This window comes from Camelus dromedarius, chromosome X (assembly GCF_036321535.1).
Source record: "Camelus dromedarius isolate mCamDro1 chromosome X, mCamDro1.pat, whole genome shotgun sequence".
In the NCBI taxonomy this organism is placed as follows: Eukaryota; Metazoa; Chordata; class Mammalia; order Artiodactyla; family Camelidae; genus Camelus; species Camelus dromedarius.
Genome location: NC_087472.1, coordinates 78,975,682 through 78,994,824, shown reverse-complemented (window position 1 = coordinate 78,994,824; position 19,143 = coordinate 78,975,682). Strand labels below are relative to the sequence as shown.

At 45.3% G+C, this 19,143-nt stretch overlaps 1 protein-coding gene across 1 annotated transcript in view; it reads right to left on the bottom strand.

Moving 5' to 3' along the window:
- Nucleotides 1-1,654: 1,654 nt before the first annotated feature.
- Nucleotides 1,655-19,143, bottom strand: part of SLC9A7 (solute carrier family 9 member A7) — a 125,515-nt gene continuing 108,026 nt past the window's right edge. The window contains exons 15-17 of the mRNA XM_064483243.1: nt 16,017-16,099; nt 8,864-8,969; nt 1,655-5,313 (exon numbers count right to left, since the gene is read on the bottom strand). Coding sequence (XP_064339313.1) covers nt 5,062-5,313; nt 8,864-8,969; nt 16,017-16,099 — 441 coding nt within the window. The 3' untranslated portion in view covers nt 1,655-5,061. The remainder of the gene's footprint in view (nt 5,314-8,863; nt 8,970-16,016; nt 16,100-19,143) is intronic.

The following is a 19,143-nucleotide window of genomic DNA, read 5'->3' as shown; positions in this document are numbered from 1 at the left end:
CACAGTTAGACATCATAACTTTAATATTATTTTCTATAACATGTTTATAGAACATACTCTAATGTTACTTTTATAAAACCACCAGTTTGCTACTGTTGAATGGAAGTAGAAGACAAAAATTGCCCGAGTTACAGTATGTAAGCTCTCTATAGAAAAAATTCCCCAGGAGGTCACATCATAGTAAATGCATCCTATTCTATTTAAAAAACTGCTTTTCAGCTAGTAAATCAATCTTGGTGGCCTTCCCATTTAATCATTTTAATGGACATTGTAAAACTTCCTAAGTAAGATGTACCAGATGTATTTTATGTAAAAAATAAAAACCTAGGAGGTGACCCTACCATGAAGTCATACTTTGAGTGATCTCAGTGACAAATTCCAAATCCACAGACTTAACACTTCCGTGACTGAAACTCATTCTCCAGAGCCCGCAGCTGGAATAATCACAGCTGAAGTCAACCCCCAAATGTCCATGCAGTTAAGACAGTCACCCAGGAACACTGGGACCTTAACTTTTTGAAGTGCTCTAGACAGCAGATGTAGAGTTCTTCATGCTGCTTGACACATCTTTTTCTAGCTGAGTTCCTCCAACACATACAGGCCCAGATAATCTTCCACTAGCCAAGAATTGAGCTGACCGCGACCCTTGGCCATTCTGTGACCCCTTTTGAAAAGGTGGCCATCGGGATGAGAAGACCTCTCTCGCGTGCTCCCGTGTCAGTTTCAGACCTTTTCAAAGGACCGCAGAACAGGCAGCCCTTCCTTCTCATCTTTTCCGAGGCGCAAGTAGCAGTAAACTGGCTGCCTGGGTGCTCCACGGGGGCCGTGGTTATAGTATACCCTGCTTACAAAAATAAAACATCAAAAACTTTGGTTTTGCTCTTTGCAATTTCTGCTAGCACTGGGTGACAAGATATGTTTGGTAATTTACAAAAACTCTGCTTATGAAACTGGAAACTGGAAAAAATGGTTTCTTTCTAGGTTTCATTTTGAAAGGATTGTCAAAGAGCCTACTTGCTTTTCCTCATTAGACACTGGCATTGGTTACTAGACTATTTCTCTGTAGATTGTCCTTATTAGGTTTTAGAAAGAGGGAAGGTCTTTTCCGATATCAAAATGGAGGAAGCAGCATTCAGATGGGTTATTCCTAAACTCTTAACTCTTGGCCACTGGATTCCCTCAACTTACTGTATCAGGAGGCAGCCACTGACGCTGGCCAGCCAGATCCTCACTCAGAAAACAACAGAAGAGATCAGAATTCAGTGAGACCGGTCTACTGTACTTGACAGACTAGCTCCTACACTGACTCACCTACAGAATTAACGTCAAAGGGCAAGCACGAAACCTGTCAAGTTCCCCATTTTTGAAGTGGAATAAGAAGTCATATACTTACTGAATCAGCAAGCATTCTAGATTACATTTTATGGATGGTAAAATCAGCTTTCGGATACGTCTCTTAAGACTTGCAGTGGGTACCAAGGTAGGTTTCCAACTGGATGGTCTCCCCCTCCGATGAGTTCCTTGTTTGCCCTATTAGCAATCTCCCCTCGGTGCATCGGTGCTGTTTCAACATTTAGAAATCATTCTGTTCACGTAAATAGCTGACATGATAACACTAACTTCCACTGCGGACAGAGAAAGGGAGAGAGATGATGGAGGGTGGGGCGGGGTGGGGGAGTGTGTGTGAAACAGACTTCTGTTTTGGAAAGAACTTCTTTGCCCGAGACTGAAATGCTCACGAATAGCTGAGAGAACATTTTTCACATTTCCTAAAGAGATGTTGTTTGTCAACCGGACCGTGGAGGATGTTTTCAGGTCTACAGAACACAGCCTAAAGAGCTCGTTGCTATTTGCTTGATGAAAGATTTGATGTCCCGGTGGGATTTCTGGCTGCAGGGCATCAGTACTTATTTGTGTGGTTACCTCAGTGACCCCACCCCAGTGATGCTCAGAGTCCATTTAATCACAATATGCCCTTCCTATACCTGTTTCCTTGGAAGAAATGCAGACTTAACCTTAAATTCCAAATTTCCTTCTTTAGGAGAGAAAGTTCACTTCTCCTCGTAGCCCCCGCAGGAGGGTATTAGAAGGAATGGCAGGCTTTGCTGGCATCCCTCTGCCGGTGCTGTACACAAGATCACATCTCCTATTTACCTGCTACCGACACCACTGCCACGCGACAGCAAAGTGACCACACTTTTCCACTTCACGCGGCCCAGCCTCGTTCTGAGGAGCCCAGCGTGGATGCGGGCACGGGGGACAAGCAAAGGGTGAGGAGGGAGAGCGCACCTGACTGCAAATGGGGCTGTTCAGATAACCTCAGGGGAAATGGCAAAGACAGCTTCTCGGAAACCTTCACGTCTGAGGAGTCAGCAGCTCAGTTAAGACAAAACCCCCCTTTTCTCCACAAATGGGGGCAAAGATGACAACTTTTTAATCCCCCCATACATACGCCCAAGTCACCCTCCTTTCCTTCACGAAGTACATTCCTCAAAGTGTTCTGCAAAGGTTATTGGCACAGAACTCTCACAGCTGCCCAGTCTATTATCCATCAACATTCAGTTTTTTCCACGCAACTAACAATGAAAATAAAATGTACTTTGCTAGGCCATTCTTGAAGGCTCCAAATAGGCTTCACTGCAAGTTCAAGGCTAAAGGCTCTCAACCAGAGCCGTACAGCAGAATCCTTGAGGATCCAGAACAAAGCATGGCAGCCCGGCCCCACTCCCAACCTACTGAATCTGAATCTTGGAGGGGAGGGCCCTCATAGCAATACTTAAAAAAAAAAAAAAAAACCAACTAGCCAGGTAATCCTAATGTGCAGCCAGGGTTGAGAACCTGTGCTCTAGAACATTTGACTACTGAACCGTCATCCCCACCAACCCAGAACAAGTATGTTTATAAGATGACTTGGGACTGCTCTCTCAGAGGAACTTTCTTTAGCTGGATGTACCATTACGTAGCAGTTTCAATCTGATTTCTCCCAGACTGGCCTTGGGTTAGATGGTGTCTGGCCTTTGTGGCACCCAAATCCTCACGGCTCGGCACAGGCATGATGCTTCTAAGAGGTGGACGCATGCTGATGAGTGAACTCACTTCCCAGGACCTTTGGTAAGGTCAGGATTAATCTCCACATCTTGCAGACAAAAAGTAGGACCATAGATCAATGACTTACTCTGATCTACTGAAGGGAAAAAAAAATCCCCCCAAATAACTACCAACCCAGCTAAGTGTTGGTCTTAGCAAATCTCCATTTACTTACATTTAAGTGGGTGAGAATAAAATGTTTGCAGTGACGACTACAAAGCCCATGAGTGACCACTAAACCAACATGGACTTCCGTGTAGACAGAAAGAAAAGAGGGGAAGAAAAATCATTCAATTATATTACATTCAGCCATATGATGCTGCCATTTCTGCATTTTTTAATGGTTGAATATCAGCAATTTCATATGGCTCAACCTAGTAATACGTTTTTCCTGGTTTGCACAAATTACCAATTCAAAAGCAAAATGTGAAGCAACGTCTTATTTAAAAATTAACCATTAAAAAGGGAGTTAAGAACATTAAATGGCTGATTTCATTATGGGTGTCCTAGGCTGGGCCACTGTTTTGTCTGCCATGAGAAGAAAAATGCCCACATTTTATGAAAGCAGTTTTTAGAAATTGGGTTTTCAAATATACTAGCACTGAAGCATAGAGACGGGGGGAGAATCATACACTTGGTTTCCAAGAGTTTTCTCAGTATTTCACCAATTACGGGTGTGGGCAGGTAGGAGAGCCCACCCATGACAAAACCCAAACTAAAAACCTAAATTTTAAATCACACTTACACATTAAGCTGGTATAAGCTTCCCCAGTACCACGAAAGTGACCCTTCTCTACATGGCGTTCAAGGTCAAGACATGTGGATTCTTAACCTTATAGCAGACAGAACCCTCCGCCAGGCTGAACAGTGCTTAACCATCCATTGACTTGCCTCAGGTTCCTCATGTGGCCGCTGAAATCCCAGGCATTTTTTAGCTCCAAGTTTGGAACGCTACTCAGTCGTGTATTTTCTTTGCAGTGAGATTTCTTCCCTCTGAATACTAGCCTATTGCCTCTTATGCTTCTTCTTGCTGCCTTCTCTTCCCTAGATAACACAGCACCCCACACATTTTGGTGTTATTCCTAAACCCATAGTAGGTATCTAGTCCTATTCCTGTCCCAGGCAGTCAGCTCATACGGGAGCCCTCGAGAACTGACTTGAGTTTTGCAGTGACGTCACCATCAGTTTCTACAGTTTCTCCTGTCCTCCGATTTCATTTAAAACAACAGTATAGCACTATTTTACCTTTGGTTTTTAAAGATTTCAGGACCTTCTTTATGGAGAGTTCCAGAGAAGGGACTAGAATTCGTTCCCCCGTGTTGAAATGTTCATGGACATATTTTCCAATCTTCAGTTTAAAGGAATCACAGGGAGCAAAAAAAAACAAAACAAAACAAAAACCGGCAGGAGTCTTGCTAGGAGGTTGCACGTCACGCAGCCCTGATGCTGGAGCCTCCATTCCCAGACTGCTGTTTCATGTTTTCTGTCCCAGCTGATTCCGGCTTCCCATCGTCCTGGGAGGTCCAGTCTCAACTGCCTTCCTTCATGATCTTTTTTTACGCCTGTTCTCCCCGTAACCTGCTCTCCCCCCGCCCCAGCCAGCTAGACTGGCCCCACTGTGTCTGGATCCGAAGCCTCTCCTGGGAGGGACCCCCAGCACCTGCCACACCTTGTTTAGATCCGCAGGTGAATGAATGAAGAGACCATTAAAGCATGCTATTTGTTTGTTAACGCTGAACAGCGCACTACTGTGTGAAAAAGTGGGAACAGGTCTGCATTTGTCGTGGTTCAGAGACACTTTAGCCCCACCAGCTGCGTCTGGGGTGAAATTTTAAATGTTAAGATAGCTTCCAACCCCCATCAAATAGAAGTGTTAGTTCCATTCAGTCAGGGCCCCGCCCCTCCGGCACTGGGGCTGGCGGCCATCCTCACCCCGCCAGGGCCCCGCCCCGTCACTCGGGGCTCGGGGCGGAGTCACGCGTTATCCTCCAGGGGAAACACCAGGCGGGTGCCCCGGCTGGAGACCTTCTGGTCTCCCATCCCCAGGTCTCGCTCCAGCACCTCCTCGGAGCTGCTCTTCTTTCTCCGACCGCCCTCGAGGCTCGTGGAGGCCGGGTGGGAGCCTGAGGAGCCGTTCGCGGTCACCGTGCTGTCCCCGTAGGTCAAGGTGAGGTCACCCTCGGTCAGGATGAAATCAGAGTCTTCCTCTCTCAGAGGCTCTTGGTTCTGGAAAGTGCAGCAAACAACAACAACATCACAGCAAATGGGAGACCAGTACCTTCCCGGGCTGGAGCCCACCCAAACCCCAGCTCCTCATCTGCAAGTGGGGATCATAAAACATGCCTGCCTGGAGCCTCCAGCGTGATTAACTGGATGCAAACTGTAGAGTGCTGGTCAATGTAAGGCTGTTGCTGGACTAGGACTTTGAACACCAGAAAACAGTTCTTAATTTAAACGCCTGACCGCCTGGATTTTCAGCTCCAATCCATGAGGAAAGAGGGGTACGGTCCCTGGGCAAACCTGCAAATAGGTTTTTGGTCCTCTCTTCTTCGGAAAGGTCTTCTGGGTGGTCCTCCTGCCCTATGCACACCATCCTAAACCCACCTGGCTTTCATTTGAGCTACTCTTTGTCCTAGTCAGTATCTGTTATCTGCCTGCCAGGAAGATCACAGACGCTCTCCTTTGATCTTCGTCCCTCCCCTGTGAAGGGTGCACACACTCAGGTCACAGAGAACAAAACCTGAGCTAAGAGAGCCCATGACATTTGTCTGAGGTGGTCCAGCCACCAGGAAGCAGAGTGAGGACTTACACTGCCCCTTGGCTGGTTTTACCCTCATGAATGATGTGCAAAATCACCCGGTCAGAAGGAGGACTGGCGGGGCATCTCATGCGAAGCAGGGGTGTTAGCACAGCTAAGTTAGCCAAGTGGCAGCCTTTCAAGACTACGAGACGGCGGGGAGGGTGTCAGGAAGCAGCATGAGGTCAGACACAACCCTTCACCCTCTGACGGGTTTAACAAGCAAAGAAGGGACGCCTGTCAAATGCTGGGAACTTCTTCCTTGAATGGCAAACATAATGGTTCTCAGCCGCTCTGGGTAAATTGTTCTCTCTCTCCTATTTCTCATCTACCTTCAGAGCGCATCTGAGGTCCTATGGCCTCGAAATGATGGGTGTCCTTGGTGCGGGACACAGAACCTGCTCCCTGACAGCCACGGGGCCCCGACTCAGTCACGCCGCCCGAGGCCGCGGCGGGTCCTCCCATGGAGGGGTCTGGAACCCCCATCAGATGATACACCACGGAAGGGCAGCAGCCCGCTTCTCCTGGTCCTGGCCCCCTTCCTTGACCTGCTTAACTCACAGGAGGTGCTGGATGAATGCCTGTTAAATGCAGCGACCGAGGAAGGGCCCGTGGGCTCTGCCTGACTGGCTTCTCCTATCCCAGCCCATCTCTGGGCACGTTGCAGGGACAAGCACATGCTTGTTTTCGGCACTGTTTCTCACTGATGTCGGCTTCTCCACGCGCCACGATGTGACTCTACTGAACCAGGGGCCTGGCTGTTCTAACAGATCGGCTTGCCAGCCCTCCTGCCTGCTGCTGCCAGTCCTCACTGGAAGGAGGCACAGTGCAAACACACAGTTAAATCAAAACCCCCGACTCAGGCAGAGCGTAATTCGAAATTCTGAACTCACCCCAAACTCCCCAGTTTCCAACTCTCCGTTCGGGTTCAGAAAGTCCTGAAGCTCAACCTGCTCTGATCTCGTTTTCTTAACAACAGATGACATCATGTTCCCTGTGGCAGCTCGTCCACCTCCCCCATTCAGATGTGTGCTAAGTTCTTTTGTTGTTCGTCTCTGTCAAAATCTCCCTCCCAGGGCTCCTTAGCTCCCCGTTTTCAGGATGAGACTATCCTGGCACATATTTTGCTGTTTCAAGGTTTGGAGCCACACAGGAACAGAGAAGAAACCAGAACAGCTGCCTGTGAGGGGATTTCTGCTGATGGAGCCAACTCCCCGCCCCCAGCAGCACAGAAGCAGCCCGGAGAGGAGCCCTGGCGAGGCCGCTCTGACCCCTCCTGGTGGGGAGCAGGGCCGAAGTTCACCGACAGGAGGAAACCAGCCTGGATGCTGACCCCTCCGTGATGAATCTCACAGGCCCGGACAGAGAGTGCCCAGGGAGAGGGCGCTCAGAAACAGGGACGTAGGAAAACCCAGTGGAGAGCGATTTCCAGATCAAAGCCTAAGGAAGGTTCTATGCAGATGACAAAACCACCCCCCTCCCTCTAATTTCAGATGACAGGATCAGCAAAAGTTTTGTGAAGCTGGAGGTTTGTATCATTACATAACTAACTGTCCAGTGAGGGCTGCTGTGAAAATTCAGTGACAGAACCCTGCAAACACGTGCTACCAGCAGGAGTGTTGTGGGAACGTGCACATTTTAAATAACCACGGGTCAATGTCATTAAGTGGAAGAACACTGTTTTCTAGGCAGATATCAAACCTAAGTTTTGTTTAGGCTTAGTGTAAATAATGAATAATAAACATCTTCCGTATCTCCCAAATAAACTTGGTGGAATATAAAACACCCTACGGATGAAAGGGGAGAGCCACAGCCCAGTGTGTCCAACAGCCACGAAGACGGCTCGGCCTGAGGCCCCTAGCCGGCACAAGACTCCCCAGGGAGGCCCCTCCACTCTCTCACCTTTGGGTCCCTCAATTAATTTTCCAAAGACTCTCTGCTCTCACCCTCTCAGCAGCAGGCTTCTCTGCATCCAGAGCTGCCCGGGAGGCTGCTCAGGAACCCAGCCCAAGGCAGGAGCGGCAGTATGGAGGGTGGTTCTGGCCTGTAGCCCAGGTCACCCCATCTTGGCCTGGCTGTGGGGAGTCCACGGCCCCAACGCTTCCCCAGGAAGCAAACCCTGAGACGTCTCCGGAACTGGGGAGGGAGGCACTTTCAATTTCAGTGCCTGGAAGGATACTGAGTTTATGCTGAGTTCAAAGTAGGCCAGATACCCCCTAACTGATGCACGTGCAGGGGAACAGTCCGCGAGCTTCTGATGAGATCAGGTTTTTATACAGTTTCAACAGTGGGTGAGTCATTTTACTAGTATAGAGCCATGAAAAGTGACTCTTGTAAAACTAATTAAGAAGGAAGGCTAGAGAAATTGCTCAGAAGAGACTAGAGCTAGATGGCAGAGAAGCGTGTAAGCCCAGAGAAACAAAACCAAATGGCAGAAGCAGCTGGAGTTTCTTTGGTGGGAGAAGTGACGATGTCGGGTCACTATCCTTTGTCTCTGATGACAAAACACATCCACATGGCCCGCACTGTCACTTTAGACAGAGCTCCAAACTGAGCAAACTCCTCAGCCATTCAAAAAAGGGCAGATATTAAATAAAACGGGATGGCAAATTATAAAGCTAACTTTTTAATCTATTGGTCTTCTGTATCCTTCCAACGTAAAAGGTAATTAGCATTATTATCTAGGCTCTCAATACGTTAAAAACTCACCACCAGCACTAAAAATCACTTTATAAAACTGGAAGCGGTGCTGGGGAAATGGTGTTCTCAGCATCCTATCCACTGTTTGTAATTGAAAAACAGTTTACCAGAGGTGGCGCGGGAATTTCGTTTTTATACAGGGAGGGGCTGGGGAGGCTGGAAGGCTCCACTATCTTTAAGAGAAGGAGACAGAGATGCTGTTCTCTGTCACGTTTGGGGGAAATTCAAAGAGGAGGCCGAGGCAGGGTTCCCCGGGCAACCCGGCCACACTGTACTTACGTCGTACACCTGGGGACTGGTCAGACACCGAGCCAGCAAGCCGCACCAGGCCGGGAGGGTGGTGGTCAGTGGGGGGCCACTGTGTGTGAGGATGGGCTTCAAGTAACTTGAAAAAGAGAATTAAGGAAATAGAAAACACAAGTCCAACAAAATGTGTTTAGAAATCCCAAGGAGAAACTCAGCTGGCATTCTACCCACAAAAGGCCTCTTTGCCCTCTTTTACACATCCAGTACAGAAACCACTGGGAGTTGTAAACAGTCTGAGTCAAAGATTAAACTGTGCTCCATCGGCCTTGAGTGTTCGCTGTTAACTTTCAGGTTGGTGAGTCCCAATTTCCAGTTAAAAAGATTATCTGGTTAATTAGAACAGCCTTCTCCCTTCTTGTGCTGAATGAGGATTTGGGTCTCCATCAGCATTCCAGCTTTCGACACACAACTGGCTCATGTTTGGGAAACGGGAGATCGTGGATCTTGAGTGGAGATGTTGCAGCCCCTGCCCGGAGGTCACATGGTGGAGATGTCTGAGGCGGTCAGGACCTTAGAGGTAACCTCCTAGAAAGGAGGAAACACACTTGGCGAGAAGTGGTTTCACTAAGGCCATTCAGACCTAAATCTGCCACCTTCCCACACAGGACTCTTCTTCCCTCTGCCTGCTGCCTCTCTCCCAGACTCTCCAACAGTTTCTCCGCCTCAACACTACTGACATCGTGGGCTAGGTCATCCTCTGTTGTAGGGGACTGTCCTGCATTGGAGGAGGTCTAGCAGCGTCTCTGGCCTCTATCCACGAGATGCCAGCAGCAACCGCAACCCCTCCCTCGGGTGTGACAACAGTATCTCCAGACATTGCTCATCGTCCCCGGAGAAGCAAACTCGCCCTCGGCGAGACCCCTGCTCTAATCTGAAAGTCACCTATTCTGTGAAGACCAGCTCAGGGTTTGCCAATCTCTAGATATCTGTGCGGTTAAGTGCACAGCCCTGGGTTAGAAGCATCGGGAAGCACGTGTCACGTGACGATGGAGCTGGGACCATTTCTGATACCTGCTGCCTAAGCGATGTGGAGAAGGTGGAGACCTACAGGGCCACCTCAAATGCAAGAATGGTCAAGAGACTTTAAAGGAAGGTGACAAGGAGTCACAGCGGTCTGTATCCCAGAGGATGACCGCTCCCAGCACCATCACTTCCCATCTTTGTTCAGAGCAGGTTGAGCGCGAAAAAGCTCCCCTACAGGAGGAGATGGAGGGGGGACCCTGAGGGATACTGCTGGCTGGGAATTACTCAACAGAGGAGGATGGTGGGCTCTGCCAGGACTCTTTATAAACAGAACAGGCCCCCTCTCACCACTGTCCTCTAACCACGTTCCTAGAAGCAGCTCCTACAAGCCTATCAGTGATCTGGTGTCTTTAGCTCAGAAGTGGCAGAGGCTGGGTTCGCAGAATGACTAATACAAAAGAGTTCCGGGGAACTCAGAGGCTATCTTTCAGTTCCCCATCTCGGGCAGTTCAAAGATGCCTTCTTCCCCAGTACAGAAGGCCCTCTAACAACTTCCTTAAAAGAGAAAAAAATATTTACATAGAGATTTTAAATATTCAACTTGTTGGGAACACAAAAATGAAATATCAAGCCTCTCTCCCACTCAGCTGTTCTGGTAATTACCATTACAACCTTAGAGAATACATTTTTTCCCCCTATTTCCTGATTTATGACTTTTAGTCAGAAGCTTTTCACGCTCTCTTATGAAGGATGCTAAACTGAATTCACTTACGTTCCTGCCTCTTTTCAATTTTTTTCTAGTTTTTTAACGATAATTTTACACTATAGAAATATAACACTTGCATTCTATAACTAATAAGTAAATCTCTGCTTGGTCTATGGGTTGAGCCTAATGTTAAGGTCAATAGGCAGCACTTGTAATAAAGTTATTATATGAATGTCATTTCCTGTAACCAAGAAGAGTGGTTGGAACACTATTAAAGGACGTGGAATACAATGCCATTTAAACTTTATCAGAAGAGAACATTTGAGTGTCTTGCAAGAAGAAAAGGATCTTCTTTTAATTTCTTTTTGATCTTGTTCACTTCTTCCGGGTTGTAACAAATCACTGCTTATTCAATGTTGTCTCCTTAGGTGAATTTTATTTTGTTTGATCCTTATGTTATAGGTTTTTTTTTACCCCTTTTTTTTTGCTCATTTTTGATGAACAGTTTGGGTGTAGAATTCTAAGCTCAGAAAAATTTTTTCATCCTAGAACTCTGAGGATGCTCGATGGTACTCTAATATCCAGTGTTGTTTATGCCACATCTGAGTCTTGCCTCTGGGAGGCTGCCAGTTTTTCTCTTTAGAAGCCTTGAAGAGTCCTGCTTTTCCTCCTGTGGTTGTGGAATGTACAATGTGTCCATTCATCCTAGTCACACCCCGGGAAGGGGGCGGGGCTTGTACTCTGGAGACAAGTGGCTGGGGGGGGGGGGGGCGGTGTTTGCTCTGGGGAAAAATATCTTTGATGGCCTCAAGCCCTGTTTCTCTCCCAAACCCTCCCCAGGCAGTGTGTACTTTCTTGAGAGAGCTATGGCCAGAAGAGAAAACGAACAGCTCCGGGCTGATCTGTTGACACAGGAAGTACCTGTTGCAGCTAATCCTCTCAACATTCCTTAATAAGTCACCTGGACAAACTGGCCCAAGACGTACTTCTGTCTTGGACTACAGTTTTCTCTGCTACAATTCCCTCCACCTTTGCTCTTCCAAGTAGTCAAAAAATCTCTCTTCTGTGATTTCAGTGAGCTCTGAGGCGACAGTAAGAAGGTATGTGTGTGCTGAGCCTCTCATTTTAAGCTGGAAGCCCCCCCTATTCCATTTCCAGGCTTTTTCATGGCAGGGAGCACCACCCTCCCTCTTGCTGGCCTGCGGGGGTCTCTGCTGTGATGCAGCCAAAGCCCACTTTTTCCTGTTTGATGATCTACAGAGCTATAGAATGAACCAGTCTCTCCTCCAAAAAAAAAAAAAAAAAAAAAAAAGTGAAACTCCTAAAGTCACAAAAGTCACATAAGACTTTAGAGATCACTCCTGTTACTCTTCAAAAGTCAATTTCTCAGGGGAGGGTACAGCTCAAGTGGTAGAGCACATGCTTAGCGTGCAGCAGGTCCTGGGTTCTATTCCCCGAATTGCCTCCCCCACAAAAATAAAAAAAAAAAAAAAAAATCAATTTCTCCGCCCACCTCCAGCTTTACTGAAATGTGATCGACAAGAAGTATACATATTTTAAGTGTTCAAGATGTTTTGATCTAAGTATACATGGTGAGATGATTACCACAATCAAGCTAATTAGTTTTTTGAGGCCAGCATTGCCCTGATAGCAAAGCCCAACAAGGACACTACAAGAAAGGAAAAACACTTAGGAATAAATTGAACCAAGGAGGTGAAAATCTCTATACTGAAAGCTAAAGAACATTGATGAAAGAAATTGAAGAAGACACAAGTAAATGGGAGATATCTGTGTTCATGGATTGGAGGAATTAATATTGTTAAAATGTCCGTACTACCCAAAGTGGTCTACGGATAAAAACTGAGTCTGGGAGTATTCCTTCCTCTTCAATTTTTTGGAAGTTTGAAAAGGATTAATTCTTCTTTAAATGTTTGGTAGACTCCACCAGTGAAGCCGTATGGGCTTTTCTTTGTTGGGAGGTTTTTGATAACTGATTCAATCTCCTTATTTATATTGGTCAGTTCAGATTTTTTTTTTTATTTCTTCATGATCCAGTCTTGGTAAGTTGTATGTTTCTAGGAATTTATCCATTTCTTCTAGGTTATCCAATTGTGGGGGTATAACTGTTCACAGTGGTCTCTTATGGTTCTGTGTATTTCTGTGGTATCAGTTATAATGTCTCCTCTTTCATTTTTGATTTTATTTATTTGAGTTGTCTTTTTTCTTAGTCTAACTAAAGCTTTATTAATTTTGTTCATCTTTTTAAACAACCAATTCTTAGTTTCGTTGATCTTTTACATTGTTCTTCTAGTCTCTAATTATTCTTGCTCTGACCTTTGTTATTTCCTTCCTTCTGCTATTTTTGAGCTTTGTTTGCTCTTCTTTTTCTAGTTCCTTCAAGTGTACAGTTAGGTTGTTGAGATCTTTCTGTCTTCTTAATGTAGTCATTTATCACTATGAACTATCCTCTCATAACTGCTTTTGCGACCTGTAAGTTTTGATGTGTTGTGTTTCCATATTCATTTGTCTCAAGATAATTTCAAAATTTCTCTTCTGATTTCCTCATTGACCCATTGGTTGTTCAGGAGTGTGTTACTTAATGTCCACATATTTGTGAACTTTCCAGTTTTCCTCCTGTTATTGACTCCTAGTTTCATACCACTGTGGTCAGAAAAGATACTCGATACAATTTCAGTCCTTTAAAATTTGCTAAGACTTGTTTTGTGACCCAACATGTGATCTATCATGGAGAGCATTCCATGTGCACTTAGGAATGTATATTCTGCTGGTGGATGGGATGTTCTGTATATGCATGTTAGGTCCATTTAGTCTAAAATGTAATTCAAGCCCAACGTTTCCTTATTGATTTCCTGTCCAAATGATCTATCCACTGCTGAAAGTGGAATGCTGAATGCAAGAAAGAATCCACCTCTTTTCATTTTAGTATTTTGTCACTTTCCTGTGAACTCTCTCCAATTTTCCCTACATCCTTTCCAGGCCTAGTGAGTAACATGCATTCTAAATTACAAAGCAGACAAAGTTCATATGGCTTTAAAAAATCCCTGGGGATTCTATTTAGGTTGATAGCAAACAAGGAAAACTGAACCATCTTTTCCACTGAGAATAACTAGAAAAGTTGGGCAAGAAAATAAAAAAGAAAACAAGATAGAACACAACAAAATCTTCTGTTTAATGGCATCGGAAAGCTACCATGTCAGCGAAGAGGGCCAGAATCTGGAAAAGGAAATCCAAGAAGTGAGCCTGGCACTTGGTGAGCCACATTTTCCCTAAAAGCACCTGAGAAGCTAAGAAGAGCATCTGGCAGACTCACAAAGATAGAGTGAATCTGACAAAAACTGGAGTCCAGGGCCTTTTGAGGAAGTCTGTGTAAACAATCTAGGCTCTAGGTTGGAACTCTGGAAAAAAAGGCAAACAGAAAACAGACTAACCCTCACAGGAACTGAAGCCCAGCTTCAAATCACCTTTATTCCCGATTGGATTAAAGTGATCTGGAGTACGAATGCTCCTAACCTAGCCACTGACCAGACGTAAGGTAAATCATCTCTGAAGGATGATAACTTCATCTAGAGCATCTCAAATGATCTCTATATGTTTTCATTGCTCATGTCTGTCACTCTGTGAAAAAGCAGATGCACAGAAGGTAAACAACAAAGCTCCTAGAACGTAACATAGGAAACTGGCTTCATGACTTGGCAGTAGACAAAGATTTCTAAGACAGGACACAAAAATGATAACCAGAACAGAAAAGATCAATAAGTGGGATTAGACCTTTTGTTCATCAAGATTCTATTTAAAAGGGAAAAGGCAAGTCACAAGTAGAGAAGATATTTTTATCACATAGAACTAGCAAAATACTCATATCCAGAATACATAAGAAACTCTTAAAATAAGTAATAAGAAAGGCCCATGACCCAAATAAAAAATGGGCAAGAGACTTGAATAGGCACTTCATAAAGAACATACCAAAGGGCCAGTAAATATATGGTAAGGTGCTCAACCTTATTAGTCACTAGGTAAATGCAAATTAAAACCACAATGAAATGGAGTATGATCTATAAAAATATTGACTCGCTATGTCATACCCTAAAACTAACATGATGTGTAAATCAGCTACACTTCAATTTATAAAAACCACAATGAAATACCACTATAAATCCACCAGAATGGCTAAAGTTAACAAGGCTGACAATACCAACAGCCAGTGAGGATGGGGAGCAAATGGAACTCTCATACGCTAGAGGCGAGCGTGAAAAGTGGTCCCATCATTTTGTAAAAGCTATTTAACACCATCTTCTAAAGTTGAACCTTTCATGTCCTGTGATCCAGCAATTTCATTCCTGGCTATATTCCCAACAAAAATATATGTAAACAGGCAACAAAAGACATATATAAGAATGTTCACAGCACTATTTTCCATAGTAGCTCCTAATTAGAAACAATGTCCACGTTCAACAACAGGATGATAAATTATGAATATCGTGAAATACTATACAGCCATGAAGACAGATGAACTAGAGCCACACGTGACAACATGGATGAATCACACCACAAATGATGTCAAGCCAGGCAAACCAGACACTAAATTATATATACTCTATAATCCCATTTATACAAAGTTCAAAAACAGGTAAAATTATTCAGTGTTGCTGGGAGGTAGGAGAGTGGTTACGTTTGGGAAGGAGAAAGAGGTAGTAACTGGGCTGTGGCATGAGGGGGAACTGGTAATTTTGTGTTTCATGACCTGTTTGGTATTAAATGAGTGTAGCCATTTTGAAATAATGAGTGCCGAGCACTTATGAGCACTCATGATCTATGTACTTTCCTATGTGTATTTTATACTTCAATAACAATTTTTAAACATTTTCGAAGTCTCCAAAGACCATATATAAGCTACCTGCCCATTTGATCACTATGTCAATTTAAGAAACCATGAACGGTTAGCTTTTTCATTTTTAATTTTCACCTGGGACCAAGCGGATCTACTGGAACCGGGTCTGGCGTGCATGTGGTCCAGTTAAGGCCAGGATCAGACTTAGCCAGACTTGGTTTAGCCAATAAGAATTATTCTCCCCACATGGATGAACTGGCCAAGCTCCACTTCCCTTCCTGACCACAGCTTGGTTCAAGTGTCTTTTTAACTAATTCACCTCCATAGGCATATTTCCCTTGGATACAAAGCTCTGAAGAGCCACATGAGTCTCCCAGGCTGTGGGCTGGCTGCCCTAATGATGTGCAATCTTTCCTCTCGGCCAGAGAGCTGCTTGTCACAGCTACCTGTGGTTGAATGATCATTGCACGTGTCCCCAGAGAGGACCGACTACACCTGCAGCAAGCACACATCTTTCCTTCCTCATCAGAAGTCATTCACTGACAGCTCAGCAAGAGGATTCCATCATCGACGTTTCACAAAGACAGGGAAGCCACTTAAAAGGATACTTGTGGTCAAAGCTGTACCACAGCCTGAACAGCCACGCGCTCTCCTGCTTCGTCCGGTTTCCTCCCGCAGACTCTGGACCATCCTAAGAACAAACAAGAGGACAGATACTTAGTTGCAGAAGGGGGTTTGAAATAAGAGGGGAAAGCTTCCCTTTTAACCATAACGTTTAGAGAGATTTTGAGCTCAGAGTCAAACGTCCTGTTATCACCAAAGTTTCAAAGATATATTGGGAGGTAATATTTTAAAAGAAATTGAATACATCCAAAAGGCAGACCAATGAATCCCCCAAAGGAAAAGGCTTGGTTATGTCTGTGGGTAGATCAACTCAGAGCGGTCCAAAATTTCTTTTGGCATTTTGACTGTAATTTTCCTCAAAGTGCCTCTGAGCAGGTTAATTACCCTAAAGTAGTCTCAATCTTAACCAGCCAAAATTGATTTATAGGGAATATTAAAGAAAGCTGCTGTAAAACCAACTTTCCAGGCCCCCTTACAGCCGGCTCAGGGAAAGCACGCTTGGTTGAGTTTCCTGACGTACCAGCCAAGGGTTCTGGGTGGTCCTTACCCAGGCACCTGCATCCTGTTCCAGGCGGTGTAGTAACTCACTCTGCCAGCCTTAGGGAGGTGAGGGTGGTGGGCAGGGGAAAGGGAGCCGGGGCTGGCATCTCTGTTATCGTCTCTGCCCTCAAGTGGTAAGTTCTTTTAACACTTCTCTCATGCCTTTCCAACTCAAACATCCCCATCATTTCATTTTCAAAACAACTTGCAAAATCAACCATTCATTTGAGGTTTAGGATATCTGTGCAGGTATTAGAAGCTGCAGAATTAATATTAAAAAGTGGACTGACGGCAGCAATTTGGTGGTAGCGCTGGGGTTCTACGTTGCTGGATGACACCCTCTGAAAGTACAGACTGCCTGTGAAGCACCATCATTGTTATCATCATCCTCTTGAATGTTATAGGGAAAGGCAACTCTACAGGTGAGGGACGATCAACAATAACCAAGTAAAAGTTGAGGCACAACTGCAAGTATGTGGCTCTAAATCTTGGTGGGTGTAAATTCTACCTGTAATAGAGATACCAAGGATGAGGCAGAAATCTCTGAGAAAGTCAGATATAGACAAGTAGAGGGAGGGAAATTAGCAAGTGCTATTTAAATTCCTAACGTTTCTAACGGCAAAGATGATTTTTAAAAACAGAGTCTCCCGTGGTATCTGAGGAATGTCTAGTGACATATATGGAAATGGCTTAGTTAAACGGGTCCTTCTGTGGAGGAGGAAATAAAGAAGAAAGATCCCAGAGACCAACTTTATTGCACATTTTTCTAAATCATGTGGACAAAAGGGGGCACAGAAATGTCTCCATTTGCAGAGAACAATCATTCATTCAGGTAATTAATTGCTAACCCAAAGACAACTCTGAGATTTCAAAATGCCAAAACGACTGCATGGAAAAGTGGTAGATGACTGACAGGTTTGAGAGGCAAATATCTTTATGAAAACCTTAAATGATTCTTTATAAAGTGATAAGCTCTTAAGCTCTGGGGTCTAAGTGCCTGTAGAATCTTACTAAAGAAAAAACAAGCAAGATGATACTATAAACCATCCGGCGCAAGACAGGTTCCCCAAAGTCAGTGCCGTCTGCTCCTGCACTAAAACAACAATGACCACGGCAAACCCCCATTCTGTCACCCCAGCCTCTGCAGTGGCAAAGCACAATGCATTGTCATCACTGGGAACACCGAAGTTCTCGCCATCTCACCGCGAGGAAGCGACAGCAGATTGGCTTGTATGAGCCTCAAGAGGGACATTTAAAATGAGTAAAACAGGAGAAAGGCTTCTTTTTGAAGGCAAATTAAGGCAAGGTCTTCTCAGGCTACAGAGAGATATGCCTGCAGTCCACAAACAGGATACAGGGACCTCAGAAATGTTAAGACCCTAGCAGCCCAACCTGAAAGGTTACAAGTTCAGGGCAAATAAAAAGCGCAGCTCTGTCACAGGGCTGGTAAACAACTTCTTACTCCAAGAGATGGGGCCAGAAGCCTGATTAGGTACAGGAAGATCGTGGATAAGTCCACATATTAGTGGCTTTGGGGAAATCAGGGAGGGTAGGTGGAACAGGACTGATTTTTTTAAGCTGACCCAGAAGACAGCCAGCAACTGCTTCCTGGCACGGTCTGGGGGCTATCACGGCCAAGCCAGCCAGCCCTTCCCGTGGGCCCCGAGCAGGGGTCACTGGGGCTGCCGGCGATCCTACGACAGGCAGGCCGCCTGCCCAGGCCACACGTGCAGACCCTTGGCTTTCCATTCAAGTGCCACCCACAGAAGCGGGGACCCGCTCCCCGACCACGCCCTCCTCCACACCTCCATCCCCACCAGGAGGGTTCACAGCCCCATGGCTTTAGTTCAGGCTGCTTCTAGAACTTGGAACACCCCTACGAACGCTCACCTTTTCCCACCCACAACACCTACCTGGCCGATCCCTATTCACCTTTCAAGGCTGTGCACAAGGTCGGCATCTCTGAGAAATGTCACAAAGGCAACAGAGCGCTCCAAGAGGCGAAGGTGTAGCCATCAGAGGCTTTCTCAACAGACTCGCTGGGTCCAAATCCTTGCTCTATTCCTGACTGTGTCTTTACCTGGCTGCGTGACTCCAGGCAAGTTTAAATTGAGACACAATTGACACATAACGTTGTGTGGGTTCAACGTGCACAACAGTTTGCTTTGACACATTTATATATTGCAATATGACTGCCAGCTAGGTGAGCTAACGCCTCTATCCTGTTACTTAATTACTGTTTCTATTTTGTGGTGAGAACAATTAAGATCTAGTCTCTTAGCAACTTTATAGTTTATAATTCAGTATTGTTGACTATATTCACTCTGCTGTGCATTAGATCTCCAGAACTTAATTTATCCACTAGTTACAAGTCTGTATCCTTAAACATCTCCCCAAATCCACCCCTCAGCCCCCAGCCCCTGGTAACCAGCATTCTACTCTGTTTTTATGAATTACACAAGGGATTTTAAAACTTTTTACTGACTTTAATAGAGAAACCCCTTCAAGAAAATAAATACCACCAGCTCTTCTTATCACCAAATTTTGAGCATAAAACAATGAGTGTCTATT